Genomic DNA, 23,123 nt, shown 5'->3' on the forward strand with positions numbered 1-23,123 from the left:
CCCAGCACAACTCGCTGGGCCCCAAGAACTCTCAGGTGGGGTGCAGTAGTGGGCCAGAACAGTGTCCCCACAGTGGGGAGCAGGGACTGGCTGGGCCTCATTGGAGAGGGCAGCCAACGGCAGCTGGGGCGGGGTCTTCTGCTCACCAGTGGGAAGCGGCGCAGCCGCCCAGCTTGCCCACCAGCACCTGGGGCCTCACCCTGTTGGAAAGGCGGTTGCCATCTGCAGGTGGTGGGGGAAGAGGGAGCTGGACCCGAGGACCCCTGAGGCACCACTGGCCAGCCCAGCTCCATCTCTCTCTGCTGGCCACTCCTCCCTCCCTCACTGGCCCTGGCCCTGGTTGCCCCCCACGGACCCCAAAACAAGAAGGTCTGGGCACTCCTGTCTCTTTGACACCAATGCCAAATTGAGCATTGATCCTTCACCCCGGGAGGAAAGCCCCGCCCCCTCCCCGAGCAGCTACGGCTGCCCCTCAGTGCCCTGGGAGAGGATGCCACTGGCAGGACCCCACCTACACCCCATCCCCTCCCCAAGATGCCTTTCTGGAAAGCAGTTGACATTTCTTCTTGGAATAAACCGGCTGCACTGTCACCACCCCGGGCCAAGCACAAAGCTTGGTCCCCCTCCCCAGGCTGCCCTTCCCCACTCAGGGGCCCACGTTCACTCGCTCTCCGCAGCCCCAAGTCATCGATGTCGAGGTGATGTCCTGCTCCTCCACGGCTGTCTTCATTTCCCGGGGCTGCCTTAACAAAGTGTTACCAACCGGATGGCTTAGAGCAACAGACATTTATTGTCATACCCTTCTGGAGGTCTGAAGGCTGAAATCGAGCTGTCATAAGATGTGGATACCAGTCATATTGCATTAGAGACACCTTACTCTAGTGTGACCTCATCTCAACTGATTACATCTGCAACGACCCTATATCCAAATAAGGTCACATTCTGAGGTACTAGGGGTTGGGATTCCAACATACTTTGGGGGGAAGAGGCTCAGGACACCATTCAGCCCTTAACAGCGGAAGCCCCTGGTCACCCTCACCAAGTAGAGTGCGGAGTGGCACGCCTACAGACTCTCCCCTCCCAGGGTGAGAAGCTACAGGTGGTCCCGCTTCCTCACCGTGTCTCCCAGCGCCTCCCTCCACCCCTGCAATCCATCCTCCCCGCCAGGAGCTGCAGGGGTCCTCTCCTTCCCCTGCTCAGGACTCATTCTTGGCCCCCCATTGTCCTCAGGGGAAATCCCAAACATCGTGGGGTAATAGGAATGTTCTAAAATTGACTGGTGACGGATGCACAACTTGGAATATGGTAGACGCCGTTGAATTGTACCCTCTCAGTGGGTGAATTGTATGGTATGTGAATTATATCTTCGTAAAGCTGTTAAAGAGAGAGATTTGCCTGGGGACGTTTTAGCCCTGACCGTCCTGTGTCCTGGGACCCTCTCAGTCCCAGGCAGATCAGACTGGGTTGGTCCTACCTTGTCTTTCTGAAGAAGGCTGGCCTTTGCAGCCCCTCCAACCTCACCTCCTGCCCGACCCTCCTTCCCTGGCCTCACCGCACTCCTGCCACTCCACACTCATCCCTGCTTTTCGCCGGGATCGCTGCCTGGCTGCTCCTTGATGTCATTCAAGGGTAAGTCTGAAGGCCACTCCCTCAGGGAGGCCCTCTGGTACCACCCCCAATAGGGCCCCGCCCCCCAACCACGTGATGCTTGCTCTCACATCACCGTTTATTTCCTGGAGGGTGGATTTGATCATTTTCCATCCCCTCCTTCCCCATTCAACTCTGCCACATGCAGGCCTTCTGGTCCTACTCACTGTTGTCTGTCCCACGTAAGTGGCGGAGGGGCTGGCACCTGGCTGACTCTTAATAAACATGGCCAAATGAAGGCACCAGCTCAGGACCGAATCAGGTCAGGACTCTGCATTCACACACGTGCATCACACTTTAAATCCGGGCCCTTGGGGGCCGGCCCGGTGGCGCAGCGGTTAAGTTCGCACGTTCTGCTTCGGTGGCCCGGGGTTCATCGGTTTGGATCCCGGATGCGGACATGGCACCACTTGGCAAAAGCCATGCTGTGGTAGGCACCTGTCCCATGTATAAAGTAGAGGAAGGTGGCATGGATGTTAGCTTAGGGCCAGTCTTCCTCAGCAAAAAGAGGAAGATTAACAGTAGTTAGATCAGGGCCAATCTTCCTCAAAAAAATAAATAAATAAAAATAAATAAATCCGGGCCTTCACTTGTATGGGTGCTACTGGACTGTGCCCTGTATGTGACAAGGTGCCAGCCCCTCGCTGGCACACTGCTGGAGCAGGCCCTGAAATTTCCAATCGAGTGTGAATCGAAATGTGTGCGTGAATGTGCAAGCGGTTGAGCCTGCCACTAAACCCACGTGTGAATCAGCCTACGAATGTGATTGTTGCTTGTGTGGGGGTGGCTGCACCCGGTGAGCACAAGGCTGTGACAAGCATTCCTCCTGGGATGGACTCCTGGTTCAAATCCCAGTAGGCCTGCTCATCATGTGGCCTTGGACGAGAGTCCCGCTGAGCCGAGGTTTCATTTTTTATACCGCATTCCCTGTCAAGGTCTCTAGGAGGATGCAGTGAAAATCTGGCACACACGGTGCTGGTTTAGCTCCAACCACGCCTCCACGCCTCCTCTTAAATTTATCAAATGTTGCCCGAGCCTGTTGCTGCTGCTCAACTCGGGGGACACAGACGGTAAGTGGGTCACAGAGGTGTGGCCACCGTGCTCCGGGTCGGCACACAGCATCCCTCAGCCACGGAGAAACTTCTAGCAGGGTGGTGGCTGTGCCTGGGGAAGATGAGGGGGTCATCATTGCCCTGTGATCCCACTTTCTCGCTGCACACAAGCAGAGGAAGTGTGTCTGAGCCCACGTCTGTGAGCGTGTCGTCGGGGCGCGCCCCTCCAGGGACTCCGGCCCGGTCTGCAGGGACGCATCCGCCCGTCCGCTCTTCGAGGGACCGATCTTCATCTCCGTACACCAACGGGGGGTGGGGCCAGGTGCGTAGGGGCGGGGCCAGGTACACAGGGGCGGGGCCCGCGTGGAGGACGCACGAGGCCACGCCCCCACCTTGGGACAGACCCGGAAGCGGCGGTGGCGGTGGCCCTGGGGGAAGATGGCGCCCTCGGGGCTGAAGGCGGTGGTGGGGGAGAGTGAGTGCCGCCCGCGCCGGGCTCTGGCGTCCCCTGGGGGGCGAGGGCCGGGGGCGCACGGACTCTGGGACCCCGGCGGGAGGGAGCTGGGGGCCGGGCGGGGCGTCCGTGGAGAACCTGACGCTCGAGGGGGCGGGCGGGGACTTGGTCCCAGCTGGACGTCCCGGCTCTCCGGTGCCGGAGCGGAACGAAGTTGGGAGACTGGACCGCGGGGACCCAAGGGGATCAGGCTCGGGGTGGCAAGCGCGGGGACTCGGACTCCTAGGACCCCTACGGTGCCGGCGGGACGAGGGCACGGTGGACACTCAGGAGTCTCAGCCGGGCAAAGTCCGGGGCTGGACTCTTGGGGCCCCATGGTGTGGACCAGGGTCGGGCTGGGGGCGCTGCTCAGTGACCCCAGGTGGTGTGACTGCTCAGAGGGTGTGTCTAGGCCCCCCTTCCAGGTCCAGGGGTGGGGGACGACTTCCTCCTGCCCAGTCCCCAAGAGCCCCACGCAACGTGAGGGCTCAGGTCCTTGCGGGTGGGGTAGCGGACTCCCCCTCCCCCGCCTCGGGTGGTTCCGGCCTCAGCGGCTCCTTCCGCCCTGGCGGTCCTGATAACAGTGGACAGGACACTCTGGCTGGGCGGGGCCACCCGACCCTTCTTCCCTCCTCCTTTCACTGGGCAGGGCAGAGTGTGGCCCAAACCCTCAGCACCCCAACTAACGAAGGAGCCTCCTACACAAGGGTTGACGGGGGAGAAGGGAAAGCCACTGATTCCATTTTACAGATGGGGAAACTGAGGCTGGAGGCTGGGTGATGGGAGGACCGCAGCAAGGCACGCCTCTGAGCAGGGAACCAGGGGAAACTGATGGAGGAGGATTAGGGGTGGGGAGGTTCTGGTTGAAACCTCCAGAAAGCCAGGAGAACTTGAGGTACCCGATGGGGGAGCCGAGAGCCCAGCTCTGGAGGCGGGTAGACATGTATTGGAGCCCTGGCTTTGCAGTTACTCGTTCATCTAAAACATGCTTATCCAGTGACCACTTATGCCCTAGGTACTCGGCCACTTAGGCGCTGAGGGTGCTTAGGCTGGTCACTTGTCCTCTCTGAACTTCAGTTTCCCTGTCTGTAAATTGGGGGTGACACCAGGAGCTACCTCGCAGGCTTGCGGGGAGGAGTAAAGAGTTAGAATAGAGGTCCAGTTAAAGACCCAGAAGATTTGAGGTTGTGATGGGGTCAGAGGACCCAGCATCCTGAGCCTACTGCTCCCTTCCCTGCAGAAATTCTGAGTGGAGTCATTCGGAGCGTCAAAAAGGATGGGGAGTGGAAGGTAGGGGTGAAGCAGAATGCCTTGTCCAAACCCACGTGGCAGCCCTGAATGTGGGACCCCCTCGAACTCCCTGAGGAGGCTGCCAGCCCACAGGGTGGATGGGTAGGCGGGTCTGGGATATGGGGGTGGGGGGTGGGGTCCTGGGTTCTCTCCTCCAGCTAGTTCTTGAAACTGTCAGTCCTTGCCCACTGCCCCAGCCCCTCCTCGGGGGCACCTACGGCCTCTCCTGCCCACTTGTCTGTCGGTCCATCCGTCCATCCATGCATCAGGTTCTCATCGTGGACCACCCGAGCATGCGCATCTTGTCGTCCTGCTGCAAGATGTCAGACATCCTGGCTGAGGGCATCACCAGTGAGTGGACACCCCTACCCCATGCTCCCCAGATGGGACCTGAATGTGAGATCCCCTCAAATTGGCCAGAACTCCCAAGTACCAGTTCCCCGCATAGACAACCCCAAGCATGTGACCCTCCCCTCCCAAGTATGTTCCCCAAATGGGCATCCTAAGAGTGGGAGCCTGTGATGGGCAGACCTCCCATGCAGGACTCCCCAGCTGCAACCCCTAAGGGGTCAGCCTCCCAGACTTTGCCATCCCTGTATGTGGAACCCCGTGTAGGACCCCCAGAATGAACTCAGGGTGAGGCCCCAGAATGCACAGCTTTCTATGGGAGGCCCCCAGGAGGTGTGACTGTGACCCCAAATCTGCAGAACCCTGCCCACATGGCTGTTAGCTGTGTGGCCTGTGGATGTGCTCCTCTGGCCTAGGCCATTCAGGGATTGCAGCCCCCCAGCATCTGACCCTGCACCCCAGGTGTCCACCCGTGTTCCCCAGTGCCACCCACATGGGTCCCTTCCTTTTCCTACTAGTTGTTGAAGACATCAACAAACGGCGAGAACCCATCCCCAGCCTGGAGGCCATTTATTTGCTGAGTCCCACGGAGAAGGTGCCTCTGTGAGCGAGTGTGTGTGTGCCTGCATGTTTGCGCGCGTGCCTCTGGGCCTGTCTGCATGTGTATGTGGCGGGGGACAGACAGGCTGAGAGGCCAGGCCAGAGGATGGATGGGACTGAGAGCCGTCTGCATTCCCCAGTCCGTGCAGGCTCTGATTGCAGACTTCCGGGGCACCCCGACCTTCACGTACAAAGCAGCCCATGTCTTTTTCACCGACAGTGAGTGAGGAGAGCCGGGGAGCGTGGGGGGTCAGGGCGTGCGGCTGCTCTGGCCTGATGCCCCCTCTTGCCCACCCCAGCCTGCCCTGAGCACCTGTTCAATGAGCTGGGCCGCTCCCGCCTGGCAAAGGTGGTGAAGACGTTGAAAGAGATCCACCTTGCCTTCCTCCCCTATGAGGCCCAGGTACAGTCCAGCCTAGTCCTGGGCAGGGGGTGGGGGACCGTGACCAAATGTCCCAGGTCAGAAACAGACACTGAGACCCATAAAGGGGACACTGAGTCAGAAAGGAGAGAAGCTAGCACAGAATGAGCTCTTACCACTGTGGGCACCTGGGCTTCTGTTCCCCTGGGGACCTGCAGGGGGCAGTGTAGAGCCCCCTCAGCGTTGTCCCGCCCAGGGGGAGGGGGTTGGGGTATTTCTCTACCTCTTCCTCCAGGCGTTGGTTAGGGGCTGCCCAGGCCTGGGGTGGGGTGGGGGGGGTGTAACAGGCCCCAGAAACCTGGAAGGGGAAGCCCCCCAAGGGAGCGGCAGGTGCTGGCAGCTGGAGTCAGGCAAGTGTGTACCTCTTGGCACTGTGTCTCCCCAGGTTTTCTCCCTGGATGCCCCCCACAGCACCTACAACCTCTACTGCCCCTTCCGGGCGGGGGAGCGGGCGCGGCAGCTCGAGGCGCTGGCCCAGCAGATCGCCACACTCTGCGCCACGCTGCAGGAGTACCCGGCCATCCGCTACCGCAAGTGGGGACCCCACCCCCGTGCCGTCCCCTGACCTTGACCCCCTCCTGCATCCAACCTTTAATCTCTCTTCTGACCCCAGCCCCGGTCTTCACCCTGGTCCCTGACTCCCATCCCTGACCCCATCCTTGACCCCTAGTCTGTGCCTGGCCCTCCCTGACCCCCTGCCCTGAGGCCCCTGTGTCTGCCCACCTCACCCCCAGGGGCCCAGAGGACACAGCCCAGCTGGCCCATGCCGTCCTAGCCAAGCTGAATGCCTTCAAAGCAGACACCCCCAGTCTGGGCGAGGTGAGGGGGCCTGCTGGGGGGTTGAGGGGTGAGGCCCCAGCCACAGCCAGGGTCAGTGTCCTCATCCCTGCCCATTCCCCATCCCACCCCCCAGGGCCCTGAAAAAACGCGCTCACAGCTGCTAATCATGGACCGGGCAGCCGACCCCGTGTCGCCCCTGCTGCATGAGCTCACATTCCAGGCCATGGCCTATGACTTGCTGGACATCGAGCAGGACATGTACAGGTGGGCGGACCCCTGAACCCGCCCCTGACCATCTCCATGGACCTGGGTCCCTGGTCCTCAGCTAGTGCTCCCAACCCTCCTGTCCCCACCGCCTGCAGGTATGAGACCACAGGGCTGAGCGAGGCCCGTGAGAAGGCCGTGCTACTGGACGAGGACGATGATCTGTGGATAGAGCTGCGGCACATGCACATTGCGGATGTGTCCAAGTGCGTGCACATGGTGGGAGGTGGGTGGGAGCCACTCTGCACCGGTCCCCACCTGAATCCCCCTCTGCCATTGTGGCCTTCGGTTCTGGGTGAGCCACCCGTCCACAAGCCATACCCCTCAGCCGGACTCCCGGGTGTGTCCCCAGTGTGTGCTTGCACGTGGCCTGGTACAGGGACGTGTGTCCCCCGGCTCCCATCCCCCGGCCATGTGACCCCCACTGCCTTCAGATTCTAGTTTTGGCACCAGCCCCCCAACCTCACCTCTGCCCGTCCTCCCCACCAGGAAGGTCACAGAGCTTCTGAAGACGTTTTGCGAGAGCAAGAGGATGACCACCGACAAGGTAGGGGGCGGGCCTGCATCAGGATGGGCAGCCTGGGAGGAAAGCCCCCACGCCTCCAGAGCAGGGCCCAGGCTCAGCCTGGATCCGGAGCCTGGAGTGGGACCTCAGGTGGGCAGGGCCTGGCCTCACGCCTGCCCTGTCGCCAGGCCAACATCAAAGACCTGTCCCACATCCTGAAAAAGATGCCGCAGTACCAAAAGGAGCTGAACAAGGTGAGTGCGGCCGGGGAACCTGGCCTCCCCTCCTTGCTCTCTTGCTCTCAGCCTTGACTCAGTCTCTGTTCCCCCAACTCCCACCCCCACCCCACAGTATTCTACGCACCTGCATTTAGCCGATGACTGCATGAAGCGCTTCAAGGGTTCCGTGGAAAAGCTGTGCAGTGTGGAGCAGGTGAGGGTGGCCTGGGACTGGTGTGGGACTTTGTGAGGGGCGTGGTCTTGGAGAGGCGTGGCCTGTGTGAGGGGCGGGGCCTGTGGACAGGAGGTTAGGACTGAGGGGGCGGGGCCGTGGAGAGGTGTGGCTTGTGAGGGGCCGGGCCTGTTGGTAGACAGGGCTGGAAGCTTCCAAGGCCCGGTAGTAGGGTAAAGCAGAGCCCAAAGGTCTTGTCAAGGACCTTGGGGATGTCCCTGCCCTGCCCCCTCCCCCCACGTACTGTCTGACCCCCACACCCCACAGGACTTGGCCATGGGCTCGGACGCAGAGGGCGAGAAGATCAAGGACGCCATGAAGCTGATCGTGCCCGTGCTACTGGACACGGCGGTGCCAGCCTATGACAAGATCCGGGTCTTGTTGCTCTACATCCTTCTACGGAATGGTGGGTGTGGGGCCTGGGGGGCCTCCGGATACCCCCATTCACCAGAGTCTCCAGTGATCCTGGGAATGGCTTAACCCCACAGTGCCTCTGTCCTTGGCATGCCCCTACTTCTCATGCATGCCAGCCCCCACAGATACCTCTCTGGACTGTGGGACCCCCCCCCATTGCCCTGGGGGACCCCTCATTGATATAAGGGCTCCACTGACATACATGCCCCAAATCTATGACGCCTCCAAACTTAATTTCCTCAACTAACTCCAGAGGATCCCCCAGTGTACCCGCTCTGGGCTCACCATCCAGAATTCCAGCATCACGACACCCCTCACACTAGCCCCGGTGGCTCTCTCGGTCCTGAGGACCTCCCACCTGCAGGATACTCCCATCACAGCTGGGACCTCCTGACGGCACTCTCAACCCCCTTAACCCAGGAACCCATATGGCCACTTCCTGGTCCCCCCCATCTCCCCTATGAGAATCCCACCCACCAAGCCTGCCCCTCCCCCCCATCCAGGTGTGAGCGAGGAGAACCTGGCCAAGCTGATCCAGCACGCCAACGTGCAGGCGCACAGCAGCCTCATCCGGAACCTGGAGCAGCTGGGGGGCACCATCACCAACACTGGGGTATGCTGGGAGCAGGCTGGAGGGTCAGAGACAGGGCAGAAGGCAAATGTGGGGGTGGGGCGGTTTTTGGGGTGGAGAGGGCGTTGAGTCAGAGCCTGGCCCTGTGGGGCGGAGGGCATGTCACAGGGCTGGGGTACACAGGGTGTGGTGTGGTTCTAGGGGGAGAGAAAGCACTGAGTGGGGTCTGGTGTGGGGACCAGGGGGCACCGGGCTGTCCCCAACCGTGGGTCACGCAAAAAGCAGAGGAGTGAGCCGTAGTCAGATCCCGGGTCCTGGTGGTGGTGCGGTGTGGGGAGTGTGGTCTGAGCCCCAGGGGCAGATCACGGCATCACCAGCATTGGGGTGCACAGCTGACGTGGGCTCCTAGACGTCTCCCAGGACCCCCCACCCACCCAACACAGACACACACACACACAGCAGCTTCTGGGCTCACCTCCCCTGACTCAGCCTCCACCGCTGAGGCACCCCTCTCGGGTCCCCCTTGTCCATCCCCCATCTCTCTCCGGGTCTGTCTGTCACTCTGTCCCCCACCTCTCGATTCCCTGTTTCTCTGTCCTCTCGTCTCTTTGTCTCACTGCCCTTGTATTTCTCCCTCTCTCCCTCTCTCCCTCTCTCGTTTCTCTCCCAGTCTCTCTCTCTTGTTCTCTGTTCCATTTCTCCATCTTTATCTGAAAACGCCACCCCACCAACCTGCAAGCCAGAGGAGCCCCCAGCTCCAGCTGTGACCCCCCACCTTCCCCCTAATTCCCCCACCGGCCCCGCCTGTAGGGCTGTGGGACCTCAAGCCGGCTGGGGCGGAGGGAGCGCTCCGAGCCTACCTATCAGCTGTCCCGCTGGACCCCGGTGATCAAAGACGTGATGGAGGTACTGCCGGTGCGGGGTGGGCACCGGGAGGCTGGGGGCTGGGGCCTGACCTCTGCCTGCCCCCTCCAGGTCCTGCCTGATGCAGGCAGTGGCTCAGCCCCCTTCATGCTAAGCCCCAGGGCTTAACGGAAAATCCCTCATTATGGGCATCCCCCGGCATCCGAGCCGCTCTGCCAGGGGGGTACCCCAAGTCCACACACGAGGAATTGGGATAGCAGAGGGCCCCCCTGCAGGGGAACCTCGTTTCCTCTCTACCCACCGACCTCTTCTTCCGTCCCCCTCTCTTCTCTTCGCCCTGCCCCCCACTGACCCCTGCCCATTGTGGGAGCCCAAAGCAGCAGCAGCAAAAAGAATCAGGTTGGGGGCCCAGCCTCCTGCCTGCAGTCCCTCTGAGGTCCCAGCAATCTTGGCACCCCATCCCCAGGGACCCTGGGGCCCAGACTCCGGGGTCCCCAAAGGGCTAGAGATGCAGATAATGGCTCCTATCTGCCAGGATCTTGGCCCCTGAACACAGCGGGTGGAGGGGGCTCCAGACTCTGGGCCCCATCACCCAGGGCTTCTCTCCTGAGCCTCCCTCTCTGGCCCCCAGGATGCTGTGGAGGACCGGCTGGACCGCAAGCTGTGGCCATTCGTGTCCGACCCCGCCCCCACGCCCAGCTCCCAGGCTGCTGTCAGGTGACGACCCGGGGACACGCCATGCCCCACGGCCCCCACCTCTGCACTCCCAGGCCCGTGTCAGGTGGCGGGGGAGGGGAGTCTCCTGGCCCCCTCACTGACCTCTGCCTGCCTCCCCTGCACAGTGCCCGTTTTGGCCACTGGCACAAGAACAAGGCGGGCGTGGAGGCACGGGCGGGGCCCAGGCTCATTATCTATGTCATGGGTGGCGTGGCGATGTCAGAGATGAGGGCCGCCTACGAGGTGACCCGGGCCACCGATGGCAAGTGGGAGGTGCTCATTGGTGAGTAGCCAGCACTGGGGTCCTCAGGGGGTTGGGCTGGACTCCTGGGTTTAGAAGGATAGGGGCTGACAGCTGGTCTCCTGGTCCCCAAAGCCTGGAGCCTCTGCAGGGCTAGTGTCTGGGGCCCCTGGGTGAGAGGACGTGGCTGGACACCTGGGTTCTGAGGGGTTTCTGAGCCCCCAGGGAAGGGTCACCTGGGGGCTGGATCCCTAGGTTTCTAAGGGGTCTAGACTTCTGAGTCCTCAGAGTCAGGGCCTGGTTTCCCGCAGCCCCTGGCTGGGGGTCCCGAGGTAGTGGCCCAGCTCCCGCCCGCCCGCCCCCCCCCTTGCCCAGGCTCCTCACACATCCTTACCCCGACCCGCTTCCTGGATGACCTCAAGACGCTGGACCAGAAGCTGGAGAATATTGCCCTGCCCTGATCCTCCTGCCCCCACCCTGACCTGCCCCCCTCCCTTTCTAGAAAAATAAACTCCCTCCTTTTTTTCTGCCAGCCAGTGGCCACCTCGCTTTCTTTCCCAGGGATCTGTACTGGGCCAGCCTCCCGTGGGTCCCATTCCCAGACCTGGGCCTGAAGCCCCACCACACCCTATTGTCCTCCCAGAGGGCATCTGAAGCCTGTGTGCAGGTTATGAACTTGGGCTGTGGTTTGAACACTGGCTCCAAGGTGGACTAGCTGTAGGCTTTGGCCAACCCGCTGGGTGCCCCATCCCAAACGGAGGGGCCAGTAATGGCAGCTGCTTTGCAGAAGAGAGGAGATGGTGCCAGAAGGCAGACGGCCTGGGAGCATGACAGCAGCTGCTCGTCTCTTGTCCCTAGAGTTATCTTACCCACTCCAATGGGACTGTGAGTTGTATTATTAACAAGCAGAGCAGGCCCTGTGTTCCGGCCCTCCCCAGCCCCCAAGGACTGTCCCTTTGGGTCCTGGAGCCACACAAGGCCAGGAGTCTTCTCCAGCTCCTGGGATCAGAGTCTGCATTTGTACGAGGACGGGCACACAGCAAAGCATGCCTGGTCGCCACCCCAGAGAGTGAGCACTCTCCCTGTTCCTCCTCCTCCTCACCCCAGCAGGTTCAAAGGAGCTCCTAACTGCAGGACTTATCAGAGCCTTTACTGGGTGTCTCAGTCTGTTAGGGGTGCTGGAGCAAAGTGCCACATTTCAGGTGACTTAAACAGCAGAAATTTCTTTCCTCACAGTTCTGGAGGCTTGAAGTCCCAGATCGAGGTGTGGGCAGGGTTGGTTTCTTCTGAGCCCTCCCGCCTTGGCTTGTAGACAGACGGCCGTCTTCTCCTTGTGTCTTCACATGGTCTCCCCTCTGTGTGTGTCTGTGTCCTCATCTCCTCTTATGAGGACACCAGTCAGATTGGATCAGGGCCCACCCTAATGACCTCATTGTAACTTAATTATCTTTTAAAAAACTATCTCCAAATGCAGCCACATTCTGAGGTCTTGGGGGTTAGAGCTTCAGCATGTGACTTTGGGGGACACCATTCAGCCCCTAACACTCAGCTAGAATGAGAGGTGAGTCTCACAGCATGAATAAGACAGACGAGGACCCTACTCTCTGGGGCACAGACCCACAGCCAGGCAGACAATCCTCAGCAGAGGGGGCTGCAGGAGCCCAAGACACCCTAATCCACCATGTCTGGGGGCAATCAGGGAAAGCTTCCTGGAGGAGAAGTCCGAGTTGAGAAAGAAAATGAAGAAGAGTCAGGGAAGGGAGGAGAGGGTGCGGTGGAGGCAAAGAAGAGAGTGGACTGGAGCCAGAGGGAAAGGTATTGAGGGGCGACAAGATCGGGGAGCCACAAAGGCCCTCAAAGCCAGTGAGGATTCCGCTCCGCTGAGGCCATGGGAAACCACAGGAGGGATCTGAGCAGGGGCAGGTGGGGGTCCGAGTCTAATGCTGGCGATGAGGCTCTGCTGGGAGGGGCCCTGAGTGCATACCACCCCCGCCCCTCAGTGGAGCACTGCCTGTTTCCATTCTGTCACCTCTGGGGAGGTGGCCCATCCAAGGCTGGGACCAGGGCCCCGAGACCCTCCTTCCCCGCCCACTGAGGACTCCGGCCTGATTTTGAGTTCCCCTGTCCTGAGAATTCCGGGCAATCTGAAGGATACTCTTCCCGGAAAAAACGGCACACGCAGTTTTGCAGGTGGGGGAGGCGCCAACCCCTCTGATGCAGCCCTTCCGGGATTTACGGGGCCCTCCCAGCAGGGCCGAGAGATGGGCGTGCAAGGTTGTCGAGCGGATGCGGCGCCGCAGAAGAAGGGGGTCGGCGCGGACCCCTGAGACGCCCTCTCCGGACGCAGGGCTCCCACCCATCCCCACCCCGGCCTCGACAGGGAACCCGTTGCGAGAGAGATGGTTTTAAAGTTGCGCGTTTCTGGGGCTGGCCCTGTGGCCGAGTGGTTAAGTTCGCGCGCTCCGCTGCAGGCGGCCCAGTGTTTCGTTGGTTCGAATCCTGGGTGCGGACATGGCACTGCTCATCAAACCATGCTGAGGCAGCGTCCCACATGCCACAACTAGGACCCACAACGAAGAATATACAACTATGTACTGGGGGGCTTTGGGGAGAAAAAAGAAAAAATAAAATCTTAAAAAAAAAAAAAAAAAAAATAAAGTTGCGCGTTTCCACTCGCCTCCCCGGGGCCCGCGGGTAGGGAAGCGCCGTGCGCGCCAGGGGGCGCCGGGGCCCGGTTTTCCGGTTTCTTTGATCTTTCGCGTCGGTCCCTGGAGCTTGGGCGCCCTAATTAGAGACGGCGGGGAAGTGGGTCGCGGGTGGCTCAGTGGTTCTCGGCGGGGACGACAGCGATGCCTAAACCGCCTGGGCCTCTGCCCCTTACGGATCCCCGGACGATGCTGCCATGTCTCCGTCTTAAGGACATTTGGTTCTGCAGATACTCGCGGGCCCCTATGGGCCACCGCAGCCGGCAGGATCCGGCCGTCACGGTGTCCCAGGCTTCGTGCCAAGCCCTCCACGCGCGCGACACAGAACCCTCCAAACCCGCCCATGAGAAGAACCAGCCTCCCTCCCCCCTCTCTGCGTCCTGCGGGGTCCCCTCCCCACCTCGGGGTCTCCATGATGTCTCCTCGCTACATTGATGGATCGTGCATTGGCGACGTGGGGAGGGGTGGTCCCCGCCGACTCGCCACATGAGGGGGCTTAGCAGCCATGGATGCTGCCACCTGGACCTATTCGCTCCTGAGAATTATCTGCAACTTTATCATTCCTTCTGCTGGAATTAGCTGGGGTTCTTCTCGAAAGAACCGTCCCTCTGCAGCCAGTTGGTTTGTACAGAAAGTAACCTCCTGATCCTTTTTTCAGTGTATCTCTTGCGGGCTCCCCAGAGCTCATCAGGGAGGCCTGGGGTGGGGACAGACCTCAGGGTCACTGGTGGTCGCACTATAAGCATATAGGAAACACCCAGGAATCACTGGCTGCCACATAATAAATATTAATAAATATTCATATACGCTGTAATCATTTATTATTAATATATTATTATGTAACATCATAACAGGGTCTGGCCCTGGGCTGGGGGGTGGTCCCCAGTGTGTGCAAAGAAGGAGGGCCCCACCGAGTAAGCAAAAAGGATTCTCCAAGCTAACATGAGTGCTTTGGAAGGTTGGAGGGCACCCCTGGGAGAAGCGAGCTCCGATGTCCTCGGGTCGGGAATGCCTTACGGGGGGCAGGGGGTGGTGTCTCCACCGGGGCTTCTCAAGAAGCATATCTCATCCATCTAATGGGAGGGAAAGGCTTGTGGTCTTGAACTTGCTCGACTTAAAAAAAAAAGTGAGGGTCCAGGGCGTGCTGGAGCTGCCGGTCGGGCCAGGAGGGGTGGAAGGGGGCAGAGAGAGAAGGGCTGGGGGCCTCCAGGGGAGGGGGCTTAGTGGCCCCGGGGCAGAAAAAGGAAGCGACCATGACTCCGTGAGCCCAGGAAAGCTCGTGGAAGTGAGAAAGTGAAGAGTGTGAGAGGTCAGCATCCCAGAAACCAGCATCCAGGAAGAAATGCAAGCTTCCTTTTTTTTTTATAAAGTTGCTCAAAATCTGAAAACACAAATTAACCAATAGCTGCTGCCAAGAACATTGTGAAAAGGCCCCTGGAATGAAGAAATGGCCTTGTGAGTGGGAAGGTTCCGCTCCTGAGGGGACAGAGACGGGGTCCCCAGTGCTGGGGTGCTGGGGAAGAGGAAGTCCTGGCCGGGCCCCCCCCCCCCATCTTGAGTGACCACAGTTCCCTTTGAGACCTCTCAGAATCTCAATCCCTGTTGGTGGCTGGGGAAATTCTGGAAAAGAATGATAAACAAAGGCAACATTTATGAAGTACTTTCTATATGCTGTGCCCCATTCTGTATAATCTACGCGGATTCACATAAAGGACTTGCTTAGTGAGATAAGGCAGATGGAGAAAGACAAACACCATGTGATCTCACTTCTATGTGGAATCTATCTGTCTCCCCCCCAGCTTTATTGAGATATAACTGGCATATAACATTGTGTGAGTTTCAAGTGTATAACATAATGTTTTAAGGTTTTTTTTTTTTTTTTTTTTTGGTGAGGAAGATTGGCCCTTAGCGAACATCTCTTGCCGATCTTCCTCTTTTTTTTTTTCTCCGCAAAGCCCCACTACATAGTTGTATATCCTATTTGTATGTCTTTCTAGTTCTTCTATGTAGGATACTGCCACAGCATGGTTTAATGAGCAGCGTGTAGGTCCGTGCCCAGGATCCGAACCAGCAAACCCCAGGCCGCCGAACTGGAGCAGGAGAACTTAACCACTATGTCATCAGGCGCACCCCCTAACGTAATGACTTGATATATGCATATATTGCAAAATGATTCCCACAATAAGGTTAGTTAACACCTCCATCCCCTCACGTTGTTACCTTTTGTGTGTGTGCGTGGTGAGAACTTTGAAGATCTACTCTCTTAGCAACTTTCAAATACAGAGGACAGTATTAACTATAGTCACCATGCTGGACATCATGTCCCCAGAGCTTATTCATCTTGTAACCGGAAGTTGGTATCTTTTGATCAACATCCGACCCCAGCTCCTGGCAACTACCAATCTGTTCTCTGTTTCTATGAGTTTGGTTTTTTTTTTTAAAGATTTATACGTGGAATCGAAAAAGCGCTGTACACCTTAAACTTACACAATTTCATATGTCAATTATACCTCAATAAAGCTGAGAAAAAAAGTCCTCAGTTAATCCTCCCCATGGCCCTGTGAGGTAGTCATTAAGAATGCTCCCATTTCACAGATGGAGACACTGAGGTTCAGAGGTGCTTAGCCACTTGCTCAAGGTCACACAGCTGGTAAGTGGCTGTGCTGGGACTCAATCCCAGGAAGGGGGCTGCAGCCGCCTCAAGCATAACCACCGCAGCATCCTTAAACCTCCTCAAGCATCTGCTTTTGTTGCTTGGGTGTGCTGGGCAGGAGAGGGAGGCAGGTATGGCAGGAAGGGGCAGGGGAGGCAGCTCATCCTGGGTGGACAGGGCCCCAAGAGTCGGGCTGGGTGGTGGTGGGGGGTCCACAGAACTGGTCCTGTTTCCCCTTATTTTGCCCTCCGCATGTCCCCCCTGGCCTGTGTCCCCCTCACCCCGTGGTATGGATCCGGGGGGAGCCTTGGTTAGAAGTAAGGACTACGTCATCGGACGAATCGGGGTCTGAAGTCTCCCTTTTGAAAATGAGGCAGCCTCGCCCGGCATCAGTCCTCCCATCTGTAACAGCGCACATGGCTCTTTCCGGAATTCTGGGAGGTGGTGCTCGGGGAGCACTGGCAAGGTGGCTGAGGCTGCCGGGAAGCTGTGGCCAGACGCTGCCCCGCCTCCAGTCCCTACACCATCCCTTTTTATTGACAGTTCCTCAGTTGGGGGGAGATGCAGGTTACCTCATAACCCCTCCCCCTCATTTCTTGATTGCTCCAGGTGAGTGGGGACATGGGGACCTTTTCTTTCGTAAACTTCTGCATTCTTTGAATTCCTTTTAAAATGGGGACATTTTAGTTCTGTCATTACTTTAAAGGCAAAGAGCGGTATGAATATTCTCAAAAGAAGGTCACCTTTTTCTTTTTTTATAAAGAAAAGCGGAGACAGTGGCTGTGACCATCTACAGACCCCGCCCCCCCAACACCGCCCCCTCTGCCACACACTTCTTGGGGCTGAAATGTGCAGGTCCTAGAGCCAGACCACCCGGATTTAGATCCCAGCTCCTATACCAACTGGCTGTGTGACTCCAGGCAAGTCACCTAGCCTCTCTGGGCCTCAGTCTCTCCTTTTGTAAAGTGGAGACGGTAATCATATCTACCTGACTGGGTGGTGGCGATTAAATGAGATCATATGTGTAAATCGCTCAACACAGGGTTAAGTGTTCAACAATAGAGCAGACACGATCATGTCAGAACCGGCCAGGGAGCCCTGAAGGGGAAGATTGTAAGGAGGCAAGAGGCTCAAGGAGCCAGGGGAACATGGAAAGACGGGAGTGGGGCTCTGCAAAGGAGAATCTCAGAGAGTTAACGCTGGAAATCGCCGTCATTTTTACTACCCAACCTCAAGACTCTAGACGCTCCTTGCCCCAAGGCACAGTGTGGTCCCACTGGGTCCTGCTAGAGCCACTTCCTGTCCTCTCCCAGCCTTCGCTGCTGGCAGCTGCTCAGAATCCCCTTCTGCAAGGGTCCATCCCTCCGCCCCCCCCAACACACCCCTGACCCCCCAGGTCGGAAATGTTTACCTAAACCAGGCTGGGCTTTCCAGCTGTTGGTAAAGAAATCTAGCAGTGTTCTAACCGACAGGAAGCAAGCGTCAATGCTTCCTTTCTGATTTGGCAGGGGCACCTGTCATCGCAACATTGTCACCACGGCAACAAGTTATCATCTAGCGAGCAACCAATCAGAAGCGCAGGTTGCCTCTGCAGGTTAGTTTCACAGGAAGTGGCGACACTTGCCAGTCTCCCAAAGGATACAAGCCCCCTTTGTTCAAAATAACCCTTCAAGGACGGCATGTATATTAACAGAGAGGAGAACAAGCTGGTTACAGTTATGAATATTCACAAGGTTTGTAAAGCACAGGAAAACCAGTTGTGCCCGGCAGAAAAGTGCCCTCTTTGTGTGGCTTCGGGACACTGATTACTTTCAGATCTTTGGGAACCCCCTTTTTTTTCCAACTGTAATTTAAATTATAGACATTTGGCGGTGGTTACACAACTGTATGCATTTGTCAAAACGCGCAGAACTCACTTAAAAAGGGTGGGTTTTACTGTATGTAAATTACACTTGATTAAAAAGAAATACTTGGGAAAAACCAAACATTCACGCAGCAAGCAGGTATATACACTTGTCTAAATGCACCCAACGGAACACAGGATGGATGCATTTTATGGTATGGAAATTATACCTCAATAAAGTCGATTTAAAAAATTTTAAGTACATGATTGTCCTGTTGTACTTATGGAAGTTTACTAGATAGCATTAGATGCAAAATTGAGGCCACTGGAGCTCAGTTTTACTGGTAGAAATCAGGAGGAATCAACAGTTTTTTTTTTTTTTAGGGAGAATTATGGCACTACAGCTCTTTCCTGCTACTGAACTAAAGGTTTTCAAACTGAGGCCCCGGGGAACCCTAGGGGTTCCACACATGCCCTCTGCTTTTCACCCGACCTATAGTCAGGGGTGCCCACTTCCTCTGCACCCCTCAAAAGGTTTTATCTGAAAAGTCCTGAGACTGGAGTGGAAAGTCTGAGCTCTCAAAAAATGATTTTTGCCACCTGCCAAGCTACCTTGTGCCCAAGCTGTGTCTGGGGGTCTTCAAGAAAGGGAACCCATGGAATTCATTTATCCCAACCAGGCTATCTGCCTTCCCACCCCACGAGTTTTCTTTCAGTTCCTCAAAACTGGTGCACTCTGTCCTACCCCAGGACCTTGGGACATGCAGTGTCCCTCCATCCAGAATGCCTTCTCTGGCTTGTCCTCCTGGGTTACTCTTGTTCCAACTTCCGCTCAGCCATCCCTTCCTCCACAAAACCCTTCCTGGATTCCTCCAGTGGGGGCCCCTTTCTCATCAGTGTCTCCCACTCTCCAGGAAAACCCCATCCTCATTTCCAACAGCACTGATTAGCTGCATTTGGTTGTTTTGGTCCTTGTTAATAAGTGGATTTGTGTGGTCCGTTCCCTTTTGCTTGCCATTATGTTGGTGAGAATCATCCAGATTGTTGCATGGAGCAGTAACTGGTACATCGCTATTGATCAGGGGTGGGCAAAATTTTTTTTCTGGAAAAGGCCAGACAGCAAACACGCTCAGCTTTACGGGCCATCTGGTCTCTGTCACAACCACTCACCTCTGCCAAGGACACGCAGAAGCAGCCCCAGCCACTGTATGAAAAAGTGGGTGTGCCCGTGTTCCGAGAAAACTTTATTTATGGACCCTGGAATTTGAATTTCATATCCTTTTCATATGCCACTGAATATTACAGTTTTTTCCAATGATTCCAAAGAGTAAAAACTGGTGGTTCCTTAGAGTCAGACATAGAATCATCATTTGATCCAGCAAGTCCACGCTTGGGTATATACTCAAAAGAATCGAAAGCAGGGTCCCAAAGAGAGATGTGCACACCCATGTTCACAATAACCGAAAGGGGGAAACAACTCGATTGTCCATCACCGGATGAATGGATAAACAAAATGTGGTCCATCCGTACGATGAGTTATTATTCATCCTTAAAAGAGGAAGGAGGTTCTGACACATGCTATGACCCGGATGAACCTTGAGGACACCGTGCTCAGTGAAATAAAGCGTAAATGTTGTATGATTTTACAGCTTTGAGGTATGAATAGCCAAACTCATAGAAACAGAAAGTGGAATGGTGGGTGCCAGGGGCTGGAGAGGGGGGAATGGGGAGTCAGGGTTTACCGGGGACAGAGTCTCCATTTAAGATGATAAGCAAGTTCTGGAGATGGGTGCTGGGGATGGTGGCACCGCCATGTGAGTGTACTTGATGCCACTGACTGGCCGCTTCAAAATGGTAAATTTTACATTCTATGTATTTTACCACAATTGTAAAAATCCGTTTGTACTGGAAACAAAAATCCAAAGTGTAAAAGCCATTCTAAGCTCGTGGCTCATCCAAATATAGATGGTGGGCTGGATGTGGCCCACGGGCTATGGTTTGCCACCTTCTGTTGTAGATTGTTTCTTGAAGGAATAAACCCCGATTTTATTGATCCATTTTATTGCTGACGGGCATCTGGGTATGAACTGGGGTGCAATTCTCACCCAGGGACATTATTTTGGTTATGTTTGCATCCTCCACCCCTACAGGCAAATCATCCCCCAGGTACCACCTCCTGGTCCAGTCCCAGCCTCGATGTGGGAGAGCACGGCTCTTGAAAGGAGAGACTGTAGCAGAGAGGGGGGCAGGCTCCCTACCCGTGGGCCTCTGAAGTCTGCCCCACGGGCTTCCGCTTGGCCCCAGGTGTTGGCCACGGACTTATTAGCCAAGACAGGAAGCCTCACGTCCAGAGGCCTTAAAGAGGGAGATGTGGCAAGGGCGGGAAGTTCATGCCCAAGGTTTGGCCTGCTGAGTCCACCAAGAGGGTAAGTGACAGCTGCTCCTGGCCCTGCCTCGACCCCAGCCAGGGGACCCGGGGCAGAGCTGGGCGTCCAGCCCCGTCCTCCACAGGGACCCAGGACTCCAGATCCCACTTGCTCTGTGGCCCTGACCCGCCCCAGGATGGGAAGGGGCTGAGCCAGCTGTGGGTTCCCTCTCACAGCCCCTGCAGGATGAAGGCCCTCTCCGTCCTCCTCCTCCCCGCCCTGGGACTGCTGGTATGCGGTGAGACGCTGTGTCCCGTGGATGAAGCCATCAATGCGAAGATCGGGACTGGTATCACCTCGCTAAGTAAGGACCTTCACATTCAACCTGAGCACTCTTGACCTGGAGTGAAGAGCATCAGGCCAGCCCCAACCCCAACCCCAGCCGCAACCAAACCTCAAGTTCCAGCCTAACCCTAAGCAAACCTCAGCCTCAAACCCAACCTAACCCCAACCCAGCCCCACCTTTGAGCACAGCCCCAAACCCTCCTTCCTCTAAAACACTCAAGTCAAGACAGAATCCTGCGAGGTAGTGAGCAACCCACCACCTGGGCATTCCCCAGGGGAGTTTTCCTGACCCCATGCCTCCCTCCAACCCGCCAGGGCCTGGGCACCATGAGAATGGGGGAGGGACAGCTTGGTCTCACAGTGCACCCCTCCCTCCCTCCCGGCTCCAGTTCTTGGGGTAATAAGGCAAGTGAACCTGGACTGCAGGAGCATCAGTAACCGCGGGGACCTGGCCACCTGCCCCAGAGGTGAGTACAGAAGTCCACTGTCCAGGCTCTCACCTCTGTCCCCAATACCCTGGAACCACCTCCCCCCATGTCCAGCCTCTGTTTCTCTAGGATCCTGGACTCCAAGCCTGTGCTCCCCTAGACTCCTGGGCCGAACCCCCAGCCTGCTCCCTCCTCCCCATCTCTGGGACCCCATATCCCCAGGACACTGATGTCCAAGCCCCCAGTCCTCCGCAGCCCACACATCCGGCTCCCATTCTCTGGCATGGGAGCCTCCAGCCCCGTGGACCCCTACCCCTGCCCCGGGCCCAAGGGGATCAAGCTCCCACCCCCGACCCCCGCAGGCTTCGCAGTCACTGGCTGCACGTGTGGCTCCGCCTGCGGTTCGTGGGACGTGCGCGCCGAGACCACCTGCCACTGCCAGTGCGCGGGCATAGACTGGACCGGAGCGCGCTGCTGCCGCATGCAGATCGCCGCCTGAGGTCGCGCGTGCGCGGCGCGGGCCAGAGGGGTGGGGCCAGGCCTCGGGGGCGGGGCCAGGCTTCTGGGGGCGGGGCCAGGCACCGGCGGGGGGGGGGGGGCGGGGCTGGAAGTAAACCCTGAGAATATGATGGAAAAGATGTGGGCGCTGTGCTGTGTCTTTTGTGGGGTGTTGGGGGCTGAGCTGGCGTCTCCGAAAAGAGCGGGGCGCACAGACAGCGGAGGGAGGCGGGGAGGGGGGGGTGACCGCGACTTTCTTCTGCGCCATCCCCTCTCCTCCCATGTCCCTTACCTCCACCTCTGAGAATGGGGCTTCAACTTCCTCTAATGCTACCCACACCCGAGATCCCGGCCTCCTTCAGGAAGGGACGTGAAGGTTACCTTTGAGCCGCCTTGATGGTCACCCTCGGGTCTCGGGCCTCCCGGGAAGTTGCTGGGTCGTTCTCCCCCACTTCCCACAAGGAGGCTTTATCCGGGGTCTGGCTCTGGACGGCACAGGGACCCCCTTCCCGCACCCCACATACGCTCCAGGGCCCCAAGCCTCCAGCAGCCCCAGGGCCAAGGTGCATCCCTGAATCATCTCTCAGCCCAGAGCCCTGAGCCCCCACGCCTCCCTACCCACTCGTGTCAAGGGACCCGCAAGCCGCAGGCAAAGCTGGGTTGTGGACAAGAAAGAATCTTCACAGGGGCCTACCTGAGGCCACGCGCCACAAGTTCACGTCTTCACACGTGCGGGAGCGGTTTCGCGTAGTTACAAGCTGCGGCACCCAGGGGCACGTGCGCCCTCGTGAACGCTCAGATATGGAAACTCAGGGCAGGGGACTTTGGTTGTTGGCGCGTGCCTGGTGCTTAGAAGACCACATAGTGAGAGGTCAGGAAATGTCTGTTGAATAAATAGCCACATACACACGTGGATACGCCACCTAGGTGCACACGCTACACGTACACATAGAGTTACACATGGCCATGTGCACACACAGTACACAACCCGGTTACATGGTCACGCAGAGACACTATGCCCACAGACACACACCTGGACACAGGAAGGCACCCCGAAGCACACACACATGCCCTTTGTGGGGGAGGGGGTCGGGGACACAGGGACACATAGATGCCCCAGAGAGACTCTCATGCTTCCAACATCAAGTCCCCATCTCAGCCTGGATGACACTGGTTCCAGTCTGGACTTTGCCCTTGAAGGCAAACCCCTAGCATCCCCCAACTCAGCTCCCTGGGGGCACAAATCAGGTGATTTAAGGTTTAGTTTCTCCCTGGGAATCCTAACCCGGGAGACTTAATATCCAGCCCTTGTGAGGGCTAATCTTCCTCAAGCAAAAAAAAAAAAAAAAAAGAGAGAGGAAGATCGGCAACAGAGTTAGCTCAGGGCGAATCTTCTTCAGCAAAAAAAAACCCCCAAAATCAAGCCCCTGTGAGATGCAGACACAGACTTCAGAACACATGGTGCCCAATCTTAAAAGGGACCTCAGACTTAAATGTCACAGTTTCAGCAGCAGACTCCAGGGGCTGATGAACAGGTGTTAGGGTGGGGTCCTGTTGTTGGGGATGTTCTGGACTCCTCTCCCACTGCCACCCACTCCGTATGATGGCACAGCCCCTTGCCTGATCCC

The 23,123-nt window shown here is 57.5% G+C and overlaps 2 protein-coding genes across 7 annotated transcripts; both read left to right on the top strand.

Moving 5' to 3' along the window:
• Positions 1 to 677: 677 nt before the first annotated feature.
• STXBP2 (syntaxin binding protein 2) lies at positions 678 to 11,189 on the top strand. 6 transcript variants are annotated; one of them, XR_011440402.1, is made up of 21 exons: positions 678 to 947; positions 1,231 to 2,717; positions 2,874 to 3,021; positions 4,433 to 4,482; positions 4,752 to 4,833; positions 5,349 to 5,425; positions 5,571 to 5,649; positions 5,730 to 5,833; positions 6,237 to 6,385; positions 6,586 to 6,670; positions 6,765 to 6,895; positions 6,994 to 7,101; positions 7,385 to 7,442; positions 7,589 to 7,654; positions 7,752 to 7,832; positions 8,118 to 8,256; positions 8,768 to 8,877; positions 9,506 to 9,741; positions 10,331 to 10,416; positions 10,542 to 10,699; positions 11,033 to 11,189. XR_011440402.1 is itself a non-coding variant. In XM_070272605.1 (21 exons), the coding sequence occupies exons 5-21, from the start codon at positions 4,776 to 4,778 to the stop codon at positions 11,116 to 11,118; spliced, it is 1,671 nt and encodes a 556-aa protein (XP_070128706.1). In that variant the 5' UTR covers positions 678 to 947; positions 1,231 to 2,717; positions 2,874 to 3,021; positions 4,433 to 4,482; positions 4,752 to 4,775; the 3' UTR covers positions 11,119 to 11,189. The 6 variants fall into 6 exon arrangements, 3 of the variants coding, with proteins under 3 accessions (XP_070128706.1, XP_070128707.1, XP_023500405.1); XM_070272605.1 differs by having other exon boundaries at positions 9,646 to 9,741; XR_011440403.1 differs by lacking the exon at positions 678 to 947 and having other exon boundaries at positions 2,467 to 2,717; positions 2,871 to 3,021.
• Positions 11,190 to 20,158: 8,969 nt separating this feature from the next.
• Positions 20,159 to 21,627, top strand: RETN (resistin). The gene is made up of 4 exons (XM_014741141.3): positions 20,159 to 20,284; positions 20,461 to 20,588; positions 20,959 to 21,036; positions 21,360 to 21,627. Exons 2-4 carry the CDS (start codon positions 20,471 to 20,473, stop codon positions 21,494 to 21,496), a joined length of 333 nt encoding a protein of 110 aa, XP_014596627.1. The 5' UTR covers positions 20,159 to 20,284; positions 20,461 to 20,470; the 3' UTR covers positions 21,497 to 21,627.
• Positions 21,628 to 23,123: the final 1,496 nt, after the last annotated feature.

The sequence above is a fragment of the Equus caballus genome, chromosome 7 (assembly GCF_041296265.1).
Source record: "Equus caballus isolate H_3958 breed thoroughbred chromosome 7, TB-T2T, whole genome shotgun sequence".
NCBI classification, from domain to species: Eukaryota; Metazoa; Chordata; class Mammalia; order Perissodactyla; family Equidae; genus Equus; species Equus caballus.